Below are 19,948 nucleotides of genomic sequence, written 5' to 3'. Positions count from 1 at the left end.
TGCCTCTAGATTCATGTTGCCCGAACTACAGCCCACATGAACCAGAACCTGGATGTGGGAATACAGTCATCTTTTACTATGAAGTTCAGTGGTGTTTCAGAGAAAGCAGTTTGAAAAGTTGGAACCGTACGGAGAGACAAAATTAGTCTCTGAGTACATAGGGAAAGAACTGTCAGTCACTGGGAGCGAGCTGGGGAGAAGCCTGCTGGGGGCGACACCGAACAAGTCAGTTCTTTCCCTATAGTCAGTCCCCAGTTGGCTTCTCAAACTAGGTTTCCTCTGAAACACTGTGGTGTTTCAGAACAGAACACACCAGGCTGGGGTCAGGCAGTCAGCCTCTTATTTATGCTGTCCATAGTTCGGGCAGCATGATGCTAGGACAGGTTTCCATTATCTTCAGCTTTCTTGGTGCCATCAGTCACAGAATTTGTATATTCAGAATATATCATTTCCTGTACACAACAGACTTGTAGAGTCTCCAGCTTCCATGTAATTGGTATACTAGTTGAGTCTTGTCTGCGTTTTGTTGGCATCTTTCTTGACTTAGCTGTTCATTCCCATAAGCAGCTCATTATAGTATGGCAGCCAAAGCCAGTGGTGTTTAAGTTTCATTGGTTACATCTCTTGAAAGAAAGGGTGTAATCAAGGTCATAGGAAGACTTCTTGGACATCATTGGACCTACTGCAAATGCTTAATCGTGTAATTATAACTCCATGTATTATCAGCCATGTTAATCAGCCAGACAACCACAATGGGCAAAATATATGAATGCATGCAATTCTAAAAATATACATATGCATGTATAATAAAAAAAGAAATTGATTTATATGTAATTATACTATCATACTGACTCATTTAATCTATTAGGTGAGAGTTTAGACTCTTTGACAAATGCTATTGGTACGAATGAAAGACCAATTCTCGACAGCATAGTTGGTCAACCCTCCACAACTGGTATTTTTGATGGCTGAATGGAAGTTGAGAGATATAAAGATGCAATAAAATTGAGTCGGTGTAGTGGTATTTCTTTGGATATTGGATTTAGGTAGTGGTGGAGCCCTGAGGCTTTGCCACGTAGCCTAGTATGGAGATCTGCTGATAAACTGATGCTGGATTCCCATATCAGTATAGGGATCACCTTTCTTGATGGGACGCTGGGGCATGTAGTGAATATTTATGAAGTCCAATTAAATGTTTGTTTCCATTTTTGTAAAGTTTTTTTTCACTGTGACCATATATTCCTACAGGCACTGTCACAGGAAGGAGGAACACGACAGGAATTCACCACACGTGTATTTACATTCTGCATGCATTAATAGAAGCGGACATGGATTCCACCAGTTATCATTTAGCTTACATGTCGTCAGGGCCGGACTGGGACTAAAATTCAGCCCTGGCATTTGAAGTTACACAGGCCCACTAGTCACATGGTGACTATGTAATATCTTTGTACACTTGTAGTTTACAAGAAGTGAGAGGAGATTAACACGACTATATACCATGTAGTCACAGCTGTGCCCAGGATTTCAGCTCAGTCCTATTTATTGCTTTTAGGTACAGTACTCCTCCCAAATCTCTGTCCCCTTTTGCATGCATGATTACAGAATTCCTGGCAGAACTGCTCTCTATTGGGCAACCAGACCCCCTGGTCATAGCCGCCCCTATCATACCTCCCAACTGTCAAAGAAGGGAAAGCTGGACAAAGACTGCGGCGCGAGCAGCGCGCCGCTGCAAATTTTGGCCACGCCCAGCCACACCCATTTCACAACTAGTCACACCCATCTCCACACCTAATCGCACCCATTTAGCACTGCTGATCACACTGACTGGCACTAAGGAAGAGAGAAAACAGAGAGAGAGAGAGAAAAAAGAAAGAAAGAAAGAACAGTGAGAGACAAAGAAAGAACAGAGAGAGAAAGAAAGAGGGGAAAGAAAGAAAGAACAGAGAGAGACAGAGAAAGAACAGAGAGAGAAAGAAAGAAGTAAAGAAAAGAAAGAAAGAACAGAGAGAAAGAGAGGAAAGAAAAAAGAAAGAAAGAGGGGAAGAAAGAACAGAGAGAGAAAAAAGAAAGATTAGAGAGAGAAAGAAAGAACAGAGAGAGAAAGAAAATGAGGGAAAGACAGAACAGAGAACGAAAGAACAGAGAAAGAAAGAAAAAGAGAGAAAGAAATAAAGAAAGATTCTACAAAGATACTATAGCAGCCCGGCTCCCATTGTAGTGCCCACCTGAGCCTCCCGATGCAGGACCTATCATGATCCGCTCACATGGCCGGCATCCCCGATTCCAAGGTGATTCTGCTGTCTGCGCTGTCGGAGGAGGACATGGTGATGGATCTGAAGCATTCCTGGTTCCGTCACAATCTCCTCAAGAAATTATCTCATTTCCGGTCAGCTTCCAGCACATCACTTCAGGTGGAACGTCATGTGTGTGTTTTAAAATGCTCCTCGGGGCTCCGCCGTGTACACCTGTGTCCGTGGGAAAAGCACGCTTTGTATGCTTTGTACACACTTGGCTCCGCTCCGTACATCCCGTACACATATGGCTCCACTCCGTCCACATCGTACACGTGCGGCTCCTCTCCGTCCACCTCGTACACGCGCGGCTCCTCTCCGTACACCTCGTACACGCGCGGCTCCTCTCCGTTCACCTCGTACACGCGCGGCTCCTCTCCGTACACCTCGTACACGCGCGGCTCCTCTCCGTACACCTCGTACACGCGCGGCTCCTCTCCGTACACCTCGTACACACACACGGCTCCGCTCCGTACACCTCGTACACGCGCGGCTCCTCTCCGTACACCTCGTACACGCGCGGCTCCTCTCCGTACACCTCGTACACGCGCGGCTCCTCTCCGTACACCTCGTACACGCGCGGCTCCTCTCCGTACACCTCGTACACGCGCGGCTCCTCTCCGTACACCTCGTACACGCGCGGCTCCTCTCCGTACACCTCGTACACTGGGTGGGGGGGGGCGGCGTGGCGGCTTATCTCCGTGCAGTGCGGGAGGAACTTGAATCTATCACCGCCGTGCCCGCAGAGGGCCGGCGGCAGGAGCAACAGTGGCCGCAGCAGCTGGCAAGCGGCCAGATGATCGGGCGCTGCCGCCCGCGGCCCACGTGACAGCGGCCCAGCGGGAAAATGCCCGGTTGGTTATATTGCCAATCCGGGCCTGCATGTCGTCCTCTATTGAAGATAAAGATGGAGAATTTTGCTCTCTCGTCAGCTGCTCTTTTTATAAAAATGCTCTCAAATAAAAGACCACAGATGGTATGGTATGGTAGGACAGGTCGACCTCATGTATGGTGCATGTTCAGAAACCATACCAGCTAGATCAGGTTCCTCAATGTAAGGGCTCGATCACACAAGCATTGATTCGGTCATGCGAGAGAATCTGGCCGATTATACTAATGACACTGGACTCAAATTCTGACAGAGTGTGATCCGAGAGTCCTCCGAGTGAGAGGCGATTCTCTGGAATGAGAGAATCGCTGCACAGGCGTAGAGAAGACTGAGAACTTAATTTCTCCATTGTCCCTGTGAGTATATATCGGACCGCACTCGGATGTCATATTCCACACGCACCCATAGACTTGTGATCCGAATATCAGATGCACTCCAAACATGCCGTGATTGTTTTCTCATGCCAAATTGCCATCAGAAAATAATCACAGATCTGCACTGCCCCATAGCACAACATTGGGCTGTGATAAAGCATTGCCTAACACTCGGCCGTGTTATATGTCAGTGTGAGCGAGCCCTTAAAGGTGGTCATTCACCTCAAATTTACACTACAGACTAACCAAATGGCCTTGTAGGACATGGTGCAACAATAGAAATAATGGTTTTTGAATCTGTTCCTACTTTGCCTCATAAAATTAATTTATTTATATGGAAATGAAGGTGCTCAGTGCACCATTGCCATTGAAATATGCCTCAGTTAACCCTTCCACCTATTTATTTTGATCATGGCCAATCGTTCCATGTTGATTGACATTGCTGACTTGCCCAGAGTCAGTGCTTTCTAAGGAGGCATCACTCCCTCCTCGCTGCTGACATTGCTCCTCTCCTCTGGTATCACTTTAGGGCAATCATTCTCTCTTTGTCCTGGCATAGCTGTGTACCGAGAGAAAAGTCAGCTGTGATGAGAGAGTGATTTGTGGAGCTCCCTTTTGGACTCTAGAAATAGCAGAGTCGTTGATCAATGTTAGCAGCGAGGAGAAACTGCTGGGTGTTCTCGGTCCAGGAACGGGATGAGTGGCGGTAATCTAAATAAGTGGTACATCGAGGAATTGAACCATGCTAAAGCTGCAATGAGTGCTCATTTGCATATTAGAATAAACTTCTTTTTAGGGGGCAAGAGATATAAAAACACAAAGAACTCTTTTTTTTTTATTGCTGCTCCATCTCCTACAAGGCTGTGTGGTTAGTCTGAAGTGTAAATTTAGGATTTTGCAATGACAGACTCCCTTTAAAAGCATTGTCTGCTACTTTTCTATTCATGACCACCCTCAAAACAAGTTCCAGCAAATGACAAAGACACGTTCAAAACGTACATTACTGGTCAAAGCTATATTCTTCCAGAAAAAGATTGTGAAATGCAACTGGGATCTGTGTAGGATAGTCGGTTAGAATTACAGGCGGTTGAATCTGGGATACGTCTAACTCTTCACAGAATCCGAACACGTGAAAAAGAAAATAGCCAAATATGACCATCCGAATAAGTGAGAGAGCCAGAATGGAATATTCATGGATAACATTTTACAGATCATTTGTGATTCACGTCATTAACAATAATAGGAATCAGCTTTTCTGAATTTCCGAGAACTAAAAATTTCCTATGCACTCAGATATTCTTCTGGAAAACTCCGTAGGCACAAACCCATTATGTTTTTTGCATTGTCCCATGTCAAACATTTTCCAATGAGATTTAGAGAGTAAACACTGAGCTAAATATAAGAGTTTACTTTACTATGTTGGGCGCAGAGTGAAAAGAAGAATACACAGAAGAGGGTCAGCAGAGTGCAGAGATCATCCCCTCCCCTCATATTGTGCCTGTACTCTGTAGGCACAGACGTCCAGTCTGTGCACAGGTCCGCCGCAAGCCCGTGTTTGATCCAATATTCGGATTGTACTGAGCTATCCAACTCAATGAGAGTGTTGAAATCATCGGCCTGCACTTGGATGACATCTGACTGTAGTCCAATTTTCGCAGCCTGACAGATTGGAGAAGATGAAGACATTTTGTTCTCCATCTTCTCCTCATCGGAGACAATCTGAGCGCACTATGCTCACACTTGGATCAAACTCGACCCGATTCTGTCGAAAGAGAGAACATACGGCCATCAGCACCTGCCCTTAGAGTATTGATAAATGTACCCCAACATGTTTTGGATGGGAGGGGGAAAGGCAAGTTTAGGAAAATTAGGTTATAAAGATTAAGCTTTTGTACAACTACTGTAAGTGTTTAAGATGCAGTATTACGCAGTGTCCAAAACTAACATACAATATAATAATGCCACACTGTGCCCTGATAATACTGACATACACTGCCTAAGGGGCAGTGCCGATATCAACCATCTAAAACCTGTAGTTGGATACTACTGTAACTTAGCCTATACAGGATGGAAGAGGCTTAAAAATGGTGATATATATTTGTTTTTTTACCTCCTAGGCCCCGGTGACTAGGTGTTGAGTAAAAAGAAACCGGCTATGTCCCCAAACAATATTAACCTGCAGATATAGGATGAATCTGCGGGTAGTAATAGTGTGACAGTGCTGTCTGGCCACCCTATCTGGAGAAATGAATGTTATTCCTACTGGGCGCCGTTGGGTTTCAGTCACAGAGGTGTGCCGGAGCAGCTACAATCACCGCACCATACACAGTGAGTGGCGGCTGTAAGCACGTCCTGGCTTATAGCCGGGAAACATTGTTAATAGCCTTTAGAGATATAACAGTTCCCTTTAGCTTTAGAAGATGGTGGCCATATGCTGAGTCCACCATACCATTCCTTTTTTGCAACTTTTTGGGGATTCCTGATATCACACAATATACAGTGGGTATGGAAAGTATTTAGACCCCTTTAAATTTTTCACTCTATTTCATTGCAGCCATTTGGTAAATTCAACAAAGCTAATTTTTCCTCATTAATATACACTCTGCACCTCATCTTGACTGAACAGAAATGTAGAAATATTTGCAAATTTATTAAAAAAGAAAAACTGAAATATCACATGGTCATAAGTATTCAGACCCTTTGCTCAGACACTCATATTTAAGTCAAATGCTGTCCATTTCCTTGTGATCCTCGTTGCGATGGTTCTATTCCTTCATTGGAGTCCAGCTGTGTTTAATTAAACTGATAGGACTTGATTTATAAAGGCCCAGACCTGTCTATATAAGACCTCACAGCTCACAGTGCATGTCAGACCAAATGAGAATCATGAGGTCAAAGGAACTGGCCAAGGAGCTCAGAGACAGAATTGTGGCAAGGCACAGATATGGTCAAGGTTACAAAAGAATTTCTGCAGTACTCAAGGTTCCTAAGAGCACAGTGACCTCCATAATCCTTAAATGGAAGAAGTTTGGGACCACCAGAAGTCTTCCTAGAGCTGGCCGTCCAGCCAAACTCCGCAATTGTAGGAGAAGAGCATTGGTGAGAGCGGTAAAGATGAACCCCAAGATCACTGTGGCTGAGCTCCACAGATGCAGTAGGGAGGTGGGAGAAAGTTCCACAAAGTCAACTATCACTGCAGCCCTCCACCAGTTGGGCCTTTATGGCAGAGTGGTCCGACAGAAGCCTCTCCTCAGTGCAAGACATATGAAAGCCCTCATAGAGTTTGCTAATAAACACATGAAGGACTCCCAGACTATGATAAATAAGATTCTCTGGTCTGAAGAAATGATAATAGAACTTTTTGGTGATAATTCTAAGTGGTATGTGTGGAGAAAACCAGGCACAGTGAAACACGGTGGTGGCAGCATCATGCTATGGGGCTGTTTTTCAGCTGCAGGGACAGGACAACTGGTTGCAATTGAAGGAAACATGAATTTGGCCAAGTACAGAGAAATCCTGAATGAAAACCTCTTCCAGAGTGCTCTGGACCTGAGACTTGGCTGAAGGTTCACCTTCCAACAAGACAATGACCCTAAATACACAGCTAAAATAACAAAGGAGTGGCTTCAGAACAACTCTGTGACCATCCTTGACTGGCCCAGCCAGAGCCCGGACCTAAACCCAATTGAGCATCTCTGGAGAGACCTGAAATTGGCTGTCCACCAACGTTCACCATCCAATTTGATGGAACAGGAGAAGATCTGCAAGGAAGAATGGCAGAGGATCCCCAAATCCAGGTGTGAAAAACCTGTTGCATCATTCCCAAGAAGACTCATGGCTGTACTAGCTCAAAAGGGTTCTTCTACTCAGCACTGAGCAAAGGGTCTGAATACTTATGACCATGTGATACTTCAGTTTTTCTTTCTTAATTTGCAAAAATTTCAACATTTCTGTTTCTTTTCAGTCAAGATGGGGTGCAGAGTGTACATTAATGAGAAAAAAAATGAACTTTCTTGAATTTACCAAATGGCTGCAATGAAACAAAGAGTGAAAAATTTAAAGGAGTCTGAATACTTTCTGTACCCACTGTATGTCCAAAAGCTTCTGTTTTCCACTTCAAAATAGTACAAAATTCATATGATCTATATTCTATCTATTCAGGACAGTTTGTCATTGCCAATGGAAAAAGATCCAATAATTTCTACAATATTTGAATCACTTTTAGAAGTAATACCATTTATTAGTAGATGTCTGGCATTATTCTGAGCAGGCACATTAACTCAAGCTTCAGAAAGGAAAGCGATGTGGTAAGTACTTACATGTCACTTGCGATGGAGGAGTTTCTAGACATGGACTTTGGAGAGAGGTCATAGTCGCTGTCAGACCTGTACAAAAATGATTCTCTTCGTTGGCTGTGGACAAAGTTGGCCTGTAAAATCAGCCCTGATCCTGGGCTAGTCATGGGATCCAGGGGACTCCGTCCCGATGAGGTGCCATTGTCCACGTCAAAGCTGCAAGGAAACATTCAGACATGAGCAACAATGATCCTGATGATGACAATCGTTATCATTATAAATCTCAATTTCTGTTATTTTCTTGTCCTTTCTTAATTTACAGGATTTCAGATTTCACAAACTCAGGACCGATGACTGCCTATAAGACGGCTAAGGTCACACGACCAATTTTCTTTCACTTGATCCAATTGTGCTGATCACACACTGATCATAATGTGATCTGATTTTCTCGGATGTGGAGAAAGAAAAAAATTCTCCATCTTGTACATGCAATGTGTCGATACACATCGGACAGCACTCGGATATCATCATTGACTTATCATGAACTCATTGACTTGCATGGCCAAGATGCAAATTGTGCATGCTACGATTTTTACCTCTAACAGAGTCCAAGGAAAAAATCAGACATTTGCACAGCCCCATAGAATCACACTGGTCCGAGGGTGAGCTGATGTTTTATGGGATTGCACTTATACCGAAAATACGGTTATCTGAAAAGCCCTTATAGTGACAAGAGAAACCGGATTGTTATTATACAGTAGTTAAAAGGGCTGTATAAGATTATAGAAAAATGGTTGGCATTATTGTTCAAAAAGATTTGCAGAACCCTGGTCCATTGGCCACATCGGTAGAACGTGGCCTCCAGATCACAGCCCTGCATACCTCTTCCTACTTGTCGGCATCACTGTTTCCTCTTTTGATTAGTAGGCTTGGCATAGTGTTATATTTGTGGCAAGAAACACAAATGATGTCGCGCTTAGCCTACTAATCAGAAGAGACGCCGGAGATTCCGGCAGACAGGAGGAGTTTTGCAGGTCTCAGGTCCACTGGCCATGGACTACTGAAATGGCCACTGGACCAGGGTTCTTTTACTTTTTATTTATTTCTGCATCACTTTCCATAACCTACTACAGTCAGAGAAAATGTGGCTAAAACAAGACAATGTGATAATATATTTAACTACTTCTCAACCATTGTCCCACTTCTAGCTGGTCTATGTTTCCTTGCCTGCAGTGATCTAGTAGTGAACATGCACATGACTGAGGCAGCCAATCACTCTGACTTGTTAGCGACACCGCTGGAGCCAGCAATTTGCTGGAGTAGTCATATGCATGTAAATGGCGGAACTGCTGAAAATCAGTAAAAAGAGACTGTCAGGGACCACCTGAGTGGCAGTACTACAACAGTGGGGGCCTGAACAAGGTTTTTTAATCATGTTAGCCACCTTTTTGACAATCCAGGACAAGTCCTTTAACTCAATGTTAATGCATATATTTAGATCTATGCATCAGAAAAAAGGAACCAAAACCCCTGTCAGAAATCTGACAGCTCTGATGCTGTTACAGAAGAAGGTAATAAGTGGTAGTAGCCCTATATGTTGCTACCTGATACACAAAAATAATGTACCATATATGCTTTTTCAATGGTGTACACTACGGTAGTGTGAATTAGAACAAGGGCCTTGTCATGTTTAACTGTCTTGGAATATTACAGAACGCTGCAAAACACTCATCATCCAAAACTGGTATTACCACCCTCCCGTGTGACACTCCATGCCCAGACACGCTCAGGCAGAGTACAGTGCCAGGTTTAGCCATGGTTTATCTTTGCAAGCTTCATGCAGACTTCAGTATACCAACATTTCCTAAGCTGAATTATGTACAGAAATTAACATCGTCTACATGAAGGATTGGACACAATTTTTCATCTATTAGCTAATAGATCCCTAAGGCTGGAGTCACACTAACCTGCGCAAAATGCGGTCAGTATTTTACATGCGTAATACGGATGACAGACCCCTAAACAGTGCTCCGTATGTCATCCGTAATGAAGGTGTCGCGTATTTTGCGCATGTCAGCATCCGTATGTAATCCGTATGGCATCCGTATGGAGAGATTTTCTCGCAGGCTTGCAAAATGGACATATAATGGAGCCCTATGACAGTTTTAATAAAGAAATGAAAGAATAGATATACACACATAGAATGCATATATACAGTGCCTACAAGTAGTATTCAACCCCCTGCAGATTTAGCAGGTTTACACATTCGGAATTAACTTGGCATTGTGACATTTGGACTGTAGATCAGCCTGGAAGTGTGAAATGCACTGCAGCAAAAAAGAATGTTATTTCTTTGTTTAATTTTTTTTTAAATTGTGAAAAGTTTATTCAGAGGGTCATTTATTATTCAACCCCTCAAACCACCAGAATTCTGTTTGGTTCCCCTAAAGTATTAAGAAGTATTTCAGGCACAAAGAACAATGAGCTTCACATGTTTGGATTAATTCTCTTTTTCCAGCCTTTTCTGACTATTTAAGACCCTCCCCAAACTTGTGAACAGCACTCATACATGGTCAACATGGGAAAGACAAAGGAGCATTCCAAGGCCATCAGAGACAAGATCGTGGAGGGTCACAAGGCTGGCAAGGGGTACAAAACCCTTTCCAAGGAGTTGGGCCTACCTGTCTCCACTGTTGGGAGCATCATCCGGAAGTGGAAGGCTTATGGAACTACTGTTAGCCTTCCACGGCCTGGACAGCCTTTGAAAGTTTCCTCCCGTGCCGAGGGCAGGCTTGTCCGAAGAGTCAAGGCTAACCCAAGGACAACAAGGAAGGAGCTCCGGGAAGATCTCATGGCAGTGGGGACATTGGTTTCAGTCAATACCATAAGTAACGTACTCCACCGCAATGGTCTTCGTTCCAGACGAGCTTGTAAGGTTCCTTTACTTTCAAAGCGTCATGTCAAGGCTCATCTACAGTTTGCTCATGATCACTTGGAGGACTCTGAGACAGACTGGTTCAAGGTTCTCTGGTCTGATGAGACCAAGATCGAGATCTTTGGTGCCAACCACACACGTGACGTTTGGAGACTGGATGGCACTGCATACGACCCCAAGAATACCATCCCTACAGTCAAGCATGGTGGTGGCAGCATCATGCAGTGGGGCTGTTTCTCAGCCAAGGGGCCTGGCCATCTGGTCCGCATCCATGGGAAGATGGATAGCACGGCCTACCTGGAGATTTTGGCCAAGAACCTCCGCTCCTCCATCAAGGATCTTAAGATGGGTCGTCATTTCATCTTCCAACAAGACAACGACCCAAAGCACACAGCCAAGAAAACCAAGGCCTGGTTCAAGAGGCAAAAAAACAAGGTGTTGGAGTGGCCTAGTCAGTCTCCTGACCTTAACCCAATTGAAAACTTGTGGAAGGAGCTCAAGATTAAAGTCCACATGAGACACCCAAAGAACCTAGATAACTTGGAGAAGATCTACATGGAGGAGTGGGCCAAGATAACTCCAGAGACCTGTGCCGGCCTGATCAGGTCTTATAAAAGACGATTATTAGCTGTAATTGCAAACAAGGGTTATTCCACAAAATATTAAACCTAGGGGTTGAATAATAATTGACCCACACTTTTATGTTTAAAATTTATTAAAATTTAACTGAGCAACATAACTTTTTGGTTTGTAAGATTTATGCATCTGTTAATAAATCCTGCTCTTGTGTGAAGTTTGAAGGCTCTAACTTATTTGCATCTTATCAAACCTGCTAAATCTGCAGGGGGTTGAATACTACTTGTAGGCACTGTATACACTCACTGGCCACTTTATTAGGTACACCTGTCCAACTGTGTGTTAAGACTTAATTTCTAATCAGCCAATCACATGGCGGCAACTCAGTGCATTTAGGCATGTAGACATGGTCAAGACAATCTCCTGCAGTTCAAACCGAGCATCAGTATGGGGAAGAAAGGTGATTTGAGTGCCTTTGAACGTGGCATGATTGTTGGTGCCAGAAGGGCTGGTCTGAGTATTTCAGAAACTGCTGATCTACTGGGATTTTCACGCACAACCATCTCTAGGGTTTACAGAGAATGGTCCGAAAAAGAAAAAAAATCCAGTGAGCGGCAGTTCTGTGGCCGGAAATGCCTTGTTGATGCCAGAGGTCAGAGGAGAATGGGCAGACTGGTTCGAGCTGATAGAAAGGCAACAGTGACTCAAATTGCCACCCATTACAACCAAGGTAGGCAGAAGAGCATCTCTGAACGCACATTGCGTCGAACTTTGAGGCAGATGGGCTACAGCAGCAGAAGACCACACCGGGTACCACTCCTCTCAGCTAAGAACAGGAAACTGAGGCTACAATTTGCACAAGCTCATCGAAATTGGACAGTAGAAGATTGGAAAAACGTTGCCTGGTCTGATGAGTCTCGATTTCTGCTGCGACATTCGGATGGTAGGGTCAGAATTTGGCGTAAACAACATGAAAGCATGGATCCATCCTGCCTTGTATCAACGGTTCAGGCTGGTGGTGGTGGTGTCATGGTGTGGGGAATTTTTTCTTGGCACTCTTTGGGCCCCTTGGTACCAATTGAGCATCGTTGCAATGCCACAGCCTACCTGAGTATTGTTGCTGACCATGTCCATCCCTTTATGACCACAATGTACCCAACATCTGATGGCTACTTTCAGCAGGATAATGCGCCATGTCATAAAGCTCGAATCATCTCAGATTGGTTTCTTGAACATGACAATGAGTTCACTGTACTCAAATGGCCTCCTCAGTCACCAGATCTCAATCCAATAGAGCATCTTTGGGATGTGGTGGAACGGGAGATTCGCATCAGGGATGTGCAGCCGACAAATCTGCGCCAACTGTGTGATGCCATCATGTCAATATGGTCCAAAATCTCTGAGGAATGCTTCCAGCACCTTGTTGAATCTCTGCCACGAAGAATTGAGGCAGTTCTGAAGGCAAAAGGGGGTCCAACCCGTTACTAGCATGGTGTACCTAATAAAGTGGCCAGTGAGTGTATGTATTCTATGTGTGTATATCTATTCTTTCATTTCTTTATTAAACTGTCAGTGTGAGTTTACTGTATAGTGCACTGAATTGCCGGCTTTGCTAAAAGACACCTGGTGCGTATTTCTCGCAAGTCACATGTGTGGTCCGTGTGTAATCTGTATTTTTTGCGCACCCATAGACTTGCATTGGTGTATTACGGGCGTAGTACGCTGACAATCGCAGCATGCTGCGAGTGGCACGGAGCGTAGGATACTGAGGAGAAATATACGCCTGGTGCGAGGGATCCCATAGAGAATCATTGGTCCGTGTCTAATGCGTGCTTTTTGTGCCTCTCACTCTCCCGTATTCCTCGCCAGTGTGACCCCGGCCTAAGTGTCTGGCTGACTATTAGAGGCATTGTATGTAGCAAGTAAGCCTTTTGTGTGTCAGTAACAGAAACATATCTTTATTCATTTTATCAAAACTTTGTTGCTTCGTTATTTGCCAAATAATCAAAAACCCCAAACACGAAAAGCCTTTCATAAATTCCAAATAATATTATGTATAAATTTTGATATTACCATAGGTGGCCATAGAAAAGTCTAAAAGACTCTAATAGTAAGGGAAAACAACCATAAGGAAGACGCCGCAAAATAAGATACTCCTCGTTCTTCCTTTTTAAATGGGTTTTCCGGTTTCAGAAAGCCCTCGTCTACCAGTTTCAGAAAGCCCCCGTCTACCAGTTTCAGAAAGCCCCCGTCTACCAGTTTCAGAAAGCCCTCGTCTACCAGTTTCAGAAAGCCCTCGTCTACCAGTTTCAGAAATCCCTCGTCTACCAGTTTCAGAAAGCCCCCGTCTACCAGTTTCAGAAATCCCTCGTCTACCAGTTTCAGAAAGCCCTCATCTACCAGTTTCAGAAAGCCCTCGTCTATCAGTTTCAGAAAGCCCTCGTCTACCAGTTTCAGAAAGCCCCCGTCTACCAGTTTCAGAAAGCCCCCGTCTACCAGTTTCAGAAAGCCCCCGTCTACCAGTTTCAGAAATCCCTCGTCTACCAGTTTCAGAAATCCCTCATCTACCAGTTTCCGAAAGCCCTCGTCTATCAGTTTCAGAAAGCCCTCGTTTACCAGTTTCAGAAAGCCCGTGTCTACCAGTTTCAAAAAGCCCTCGTCTACCAGTTTCAGAAAGCCCTCGTTTACCAGTTTCAGAAAGCCCGTGTCTACCAGTTTCAAAAAGCCCTCGTCTACCAGTTTCAGAAAGCCCTCGTCTACCAGTTTCAGAAAGCCCTTGTTTACCAATTTCAGAAATCCCTCGTCTCACAGTTTCAGAAAGCCACGTCTACCGGTTTCAGAAAGCCCTCGTCTGCCAGTTGCAGACAAAATGATCTTTATTCGCCTTCCTCAGGTCCAACTTTGAGTCTCCGCTGCTGCTCCTAGTGTCCATTAATGGCTGCAGTGCTTGACAGTTTTGCAACCAATAACTGAGCTTAGCAGCACTGAATGGTTCGTGCCATCAACTTGGCGAGAATCACTGAGCTCAGTTAATGGCTGCAGGGCTGCCAACGTAACTTCAGTGCTGCAGATAACGAGACACCAGTAGCAGCAGTGGATATTCGGTGCTGGATGTGGGGAGAGTGAGTAAAGAACCATTTGTTTGCTTTTTTGTTGTTTTTTAAACAAACTGTAACTAGGGGACAGTAGTTTTTTGTAACAAGGAAATCAGTGCAATTTCCATCACTGAAACAGTGAATAAAGGGGTCAGGGCAGGTCTCTACTTGTCCACTCTTTCCTTATAATGTGCACCGACAGTGCACTCTCTTGCCGACTAATCTCTTCTCATTAAAGCAATCGAGGGAGTGCACTGTCACTGTGCATGGAAAAGAATATTGTACAGTGACACCTTTACGCTTTTTAAATTCAGAATATCACTGTATATGTAAATGTCATCTAAAAAATACTTCCCTTGGATACTTAACTGAGCAGTCAACAATGCGCCATAACATAAGATCAATTAATCTACTGCTGAGGGATAAAAGGTAAAAATAATAAGAGTACAGGGTGCATAGCTAATATTAAAAAAGTATAGTAAGTAAATGACCTAGAGATGAAAAGATTTCTGCAGCTTGTAAAAATATATTTTTGTAACGTGTTAGCTGGTAAATAGAAAAATAGTAAAGTTTGAACGTCCTCAGTGGTTGACATGTTTCAATTGCTAACTTAAAAGATAGTATATTAGCTTTCCAGACTACGGAGGTTATACTATACCTGATGAAGAGAACCGAGTAATCTGGAAAGCTAATATTTATTACAGTACATGCTTTTCAGTTTGCCATTAAAAGGTATCAACCACTGAGGACTCAAATATTAATATTTTTCTGGAGCTTGTAAGCACTGAACAACCCAAATGAAATAGTGCTTATCCTCAACATCAAAGTCAAACCCTTTAAATGGAATGTGTAAGCAGAAAATCACCTATTTTTACCGTTAAAATGTATTTTTTTATGGTTGATTACTTTTCAAATCACTATACTGCCTGTTCTTCCCATGGACATTAACAGCAATAGTCTGACTCCGACCCTATTTGCATAGAAGCATTATCTGATTATTCTCTAATCTTTGCAAAGGTCTGTGATGCTGATTCACTTCTCAAGGACAAGCCGTGATCATGATAGTCAAGGAGTCCAAGGTCAAGAGTCAGGAGGGTATGGTCATAAACAGAGGTAAGAGACAAACGCGTAGTCAGGTCACAGTCCAAAATCAAAATGCAAAGGTCAGAGCGTGTCAAGTAAAAAGGTGTAATACAAATACAGTAGGTAGTCAATAGGCAAATCCAAGGTCCGGCAACAGACGATCAGAATGTCTGAATACAGAGCAGAAAACACAGAACACACCACACTGAGCTGAAAGATACAACTGGCAACTATATGGGTTGACAGCTTAGTTAAGTAGCTGAGTAATCACTAAGAACAGGGAACACCTGAAGGAAGCTCAGCGCCTCCCAGTCTCAAATTGTATGGCAGAACTGTCAATCAAAATACTGACAGCTCAGCATGCCCCTGCACTAGATTGGAGAACTGAGCTGTTGGAGCACCCGCCAGGGCCATGGGGATATTCAGTACCAGGCCGGTTCTTGTCACGGCAGCAGTGACCCGGTCTATGGTCCTGGGCGTCCAATGATAATGATAAGGGGAATAAAGTTTATAAGAGATTTGTGATGCCACCTGTGGTACTCGGCAAGTAAGGTATTAGCCGACGCTGCAGATTCAGTCCACTGGGGCAGTTGATGCAGCATAGTTGGTCCCCAGGGCAGATTATGGTGTTGAAGATAATGGTGGTTGTAGTGCAGGGCAGATGACACAGCAAATAAGCTGAGGACACAGCAGGGTGCAGTCTTCACACTTTTACTCACAGTTCTGTTGTTACAGTCCCCAGCCGGGGTGCTGTGTCCTCCAGGTCTGTGGTCCAGCCAGCTCCCAGGTAATTTGGTAGTCACCTCACCAGGATTCCCTTCAGATTTCCTTTTCCTGGCTGCCTCACTGCGCTGGTTCCCTCCTCTCCTGCCCTGCAACTTCACATACAGTGTTGAAAGCCAGCAAACTCGGATCTTGTCGGGCGACATTGGTCAGACCCCTGGATCCTAGATTTCTGCCTTTTCAGCAAATGTATGTGGGGTTGGCTGTAGCACATGCAGATACTGCAGCCTCCGGTTTTATAGCCGAGTCCTTAGTTTCTCCACTAGTTTTGGGGTCGGTCCCCCAACTGCGACCTGGTCCCTCCACGTGACAGCGGTCAGCATGTATACGGCCCCACGGGTGGACTTTTCACTACCTGTGCCCCTAAGACCCTTTCTTCCTTCCTCTGAAGCTTATCTTTCTGTCTTTTCTGTCTTTCCTTTCTCTTGCTACTGTCGTCTGCAGCTGGGACGAGCTCCGCAAGGCTCCAGTCCCCAACCTAGACTGACTGTCCTTCTCTCAACTGTCACTGCTCACTACAAGTTCCTTCCAACTCCTCTTTCTCCAGCCACACCCTCTATCCAGCTCTCCCCTGGCCATTAGTGGACTGGTGTTGAGTGCAAGTGTCAGAATCCTGGGTAGCGACCCCTCCTTACCGGAGAGCGGGGTACCACACCTCTGCATGAGGTGCAATACCTCTGTGGTGACTGAACCCTCAGGGGCGCCACACTGTCAGTTACTGCGTCCAAGATACATTGAGCGGTGGAATTGTGACAAGGTCATTGTGAATGGGAGATATGACATCACATATCATGAATAGTGGATCCTGATTTACTTACTGTACTTAGAGGTGTTAACTTTACATTATAATCATGTCTGGGATAATAATGAGACCGCAGAAAAGTCTTCTGTACAGAACAGGAAGAGTCTAATATTACGCTTAGAGACCAGTGTAAAAATTTCTGATATTTTCATATAAATAGCGATATGAAAAATGGAAAAATATATCAGCAAAAATTTAAAAGATACATTTCACATAGAAAGCTAATTTAAGCAATATGTAATTTTCTGATTGCACATTCCTTTTAAACATGATTTTAGTTATCAGCATAACCAAGGGTCCCATCAATTAAAGTCTAAGGGTAAGTGCACATTGCGGATTGTTCTGCGGATTTTTCCACGCGGATTTGGCAAAATCCGCAGGTCAAAAGACCTGCGTTTTATCTGTGGATTAGCCTGCGGTTTTCCCCTGTGGTTTGACACCTGTACAATGGAGCAGGTGTAAAACCGCTGCGGATTCCGCACAAAGAAGACACATGCTGCTGATTTGGAACCGCAGCAAATACGCGCGGAAAAATCCGCAGCATGTGCACTGCGGTTTTCATTTTCCATAGAAAATAAAGGTACTGTACAACACAGCAGAAACTGCTGTGGATCCACAGGGCCAAATCCGCTGCGGATCCGCAGAAGAATCCACAGCATGTGCACACACCCTAAGGGCTCGTGCACATGACTGATTAGATCGGATGAGTGCTAGCCGTGATTTTCAAGGATAGCACTTGTACACATGATATTCTATGGGGCCGAACACATATCAAATCAAAAATGGCAATGTACATCTATGGGTCTGTGAAAAACAAAACATGGGATTACATCCGAGTGCAGTCCAATTTTCACGGTCTGACAGAATAGAGAGGGTGAAGAAACATTTTTTTTTTCTCCACCTCTGAGAAAACTGATGCCACTCTGATCAGAATAATTGGACCATTTGTCACGGATGGAGAAACAATTCTTGTGTGCAAATACCATACGGGAGAGTATGAAAATTTGTCCAAGTTTTATGGATCATTTTTGGGTGGAATTTTCATCAGATTTTCATCAGATTTTCATCAGATTTTCATCCATGTGCCAAATGTATGTCCATGTGCGATTCATTTTCATACAACTACATTAAAAAAATGTGCATGAGCAAATTCAGTTTCCGAGGTTAATAATAGAAATCTATATGTAAAAATCTGATACCACTCTGATGATCCACATGGGTTCCAATTTTTTTCTCACACCCATAGGCTTGAATGTGCGAGTCTCACCCGAAACTCTGATGAAAGTAGTGCATGTTGAATTTTTTTTCTTACGGATACTCGGACCAAAAAAAAAAAATGTTCACCTGAACAGTCTATTAAATAACATGGGTCAGTGTGCTGTCCGCGTGCTATCTGATAACCAATCGGATAGGACAAATCTGATTTATACAATCGTCTGCATGAGCCCTAAGGTTGGCTTTTTTCACTATGGCTAGTGGGTGCACACTTTTGAAGGTAATATCAGTTTATTTGTGGAATCATGCGTCGATTTGGCAATGCATGCAATATTGGTTTCGGCAATATATGGTACTATATGTCAGATGCGAAGACCAAGAAGAATGGATTTGTAACGGCTTTTAAACAACGACATTCACTGTTACTGTTAAATTATTTCTTCTAAGAATCCTGGATGGGACGTGAATATTCATGAAAAGACGCAGCGTTTTCATTCATTCTAAATTTTTGTGAAACTTTTACATCAAAGAACTATTGTAGCCATAATCTAGTATATTATATATCAAACATCTGAAAAATATAGTTGAAGCAGATGAGGAGTAATGGTTAAACAATGTGGTAAAGTGTTATTTTATTCTTGCTCCAAATCCTAATCCTGATGACAGCAGAGAAGAAATGCAGTGCGTACATGTTATGAAAGAGGCGCCATTGTGTACACTTCTTCATTGTCCGGGTCTTGCATGATACTCATTATTACGTAGTTCAATATATTATGTCAACTGACAAAAAACCATCCGCAGCAAAACAAGATGCCAAAGACTGAAGACCTCAGAGTTATTCAGTAATTAATTGTCTGTTTAGCAGCTCGGCCTGAAACCAGCGCCATGAACGCTGTCATTGTTACAGATTATGAAACGCAGAGCAGAAAGGACCTTCAATCATGATGTATGCACTTATGTAAGCAAACAGGGCTAATATAAGGGGCTCTGCAAGGTTAAGGAGTCAGGATAGATTTTTTTAAATTTTGAAGATCATACAGTACATGCCAAAGAAGAACCGAAGGATCCCGCCCTGTTTGATCCAATTCTTATTGTTACTGTATGGCAAGAACCTGTGCATGACTTCACAAACAAATGAGTGAAAATTTGATTGGAAGGGGGTTTGAGAAGGGAAACAAAGACCAAGACTTTCCATCTTGGGTAGAATACCCAGCACTCTGATGGATTGGGGGCCATTTTGAACTGTAGTATGGGATTACTTTTCTTCCATATACGTCATTGACTATTGGTGACCACCATGTTATTCACTCTAGATCGCAAGTAAGCAAAACTTTTGAAGCCAGCACAACTGTGTTAGTCGAGTTATACACATGAGAACTGATGGCCAAAAGTTAATTAGGCAGACATACTACATCTTTCCCAACTCCCTAATACACTTGAGCAGTTGGCTAGGCTAAGTGTTCATGTGTTTTCAATGGAGGGGTGGAGAAAGTAGCTGCCAGACAACCCTGACAACAGGTGGTGCCCCCTGAGAGGATCGGAACTGAAATTCCAGTGGCACAATCCTTCCCTCCCCAGACATCAACTACCAGGAATGACTCAGGAGA

The 19,948-nt window shown here is 43.7% G+C and overlaps 1 protein-coding gene across 10 annotated transcripts in view; it reads right to left on the bottom strand.

Moving 5' to 3' along the window:
• Positions 1-19,948, bottom strand: part of LOC141097192 (3',5'-cyclic-AMP phosphodiesterase 4D) — a 1,243,227-nt gene that overhangs the window by 313,198 nt on the left and 910,081 nt on the right. For all 10 annotated transcript variants that reach the window (XM_073584285.1, XM_073584286.1, XM_073584291.1 and 7 more), the window contains one exon: positions 7,877-8,068. In XM_073584285.1, the coding sequence (XP_073440386.1) occupies positions 7,877-8,068 (192 nt within the window). The remainder of the gene's footprint in view (positions 1-7,876; positions 8,069-19,948) is intronic.

This window comes from Dendrobates tinctorius, unplaced genomic scaffold (assembly GCF_039654945.1).
Source record: "Dendrobates tinctorius isolate UK_male_01 unplaced genomic scaffold, ASM3965494v1 ptg000083l, whole genome shotgun sequence".
NCBI lineage: Eukaryota > Metazoa > Chordata > Amphibia > Anura > Dendrobatidae > Dendrobates > Dendrobates tinctorius.
The sequence above is the reverse complement of the archived record's forward strand: the minus strand, read 5'-3'. Positions and strand labels throughout refer to the sequence as shown.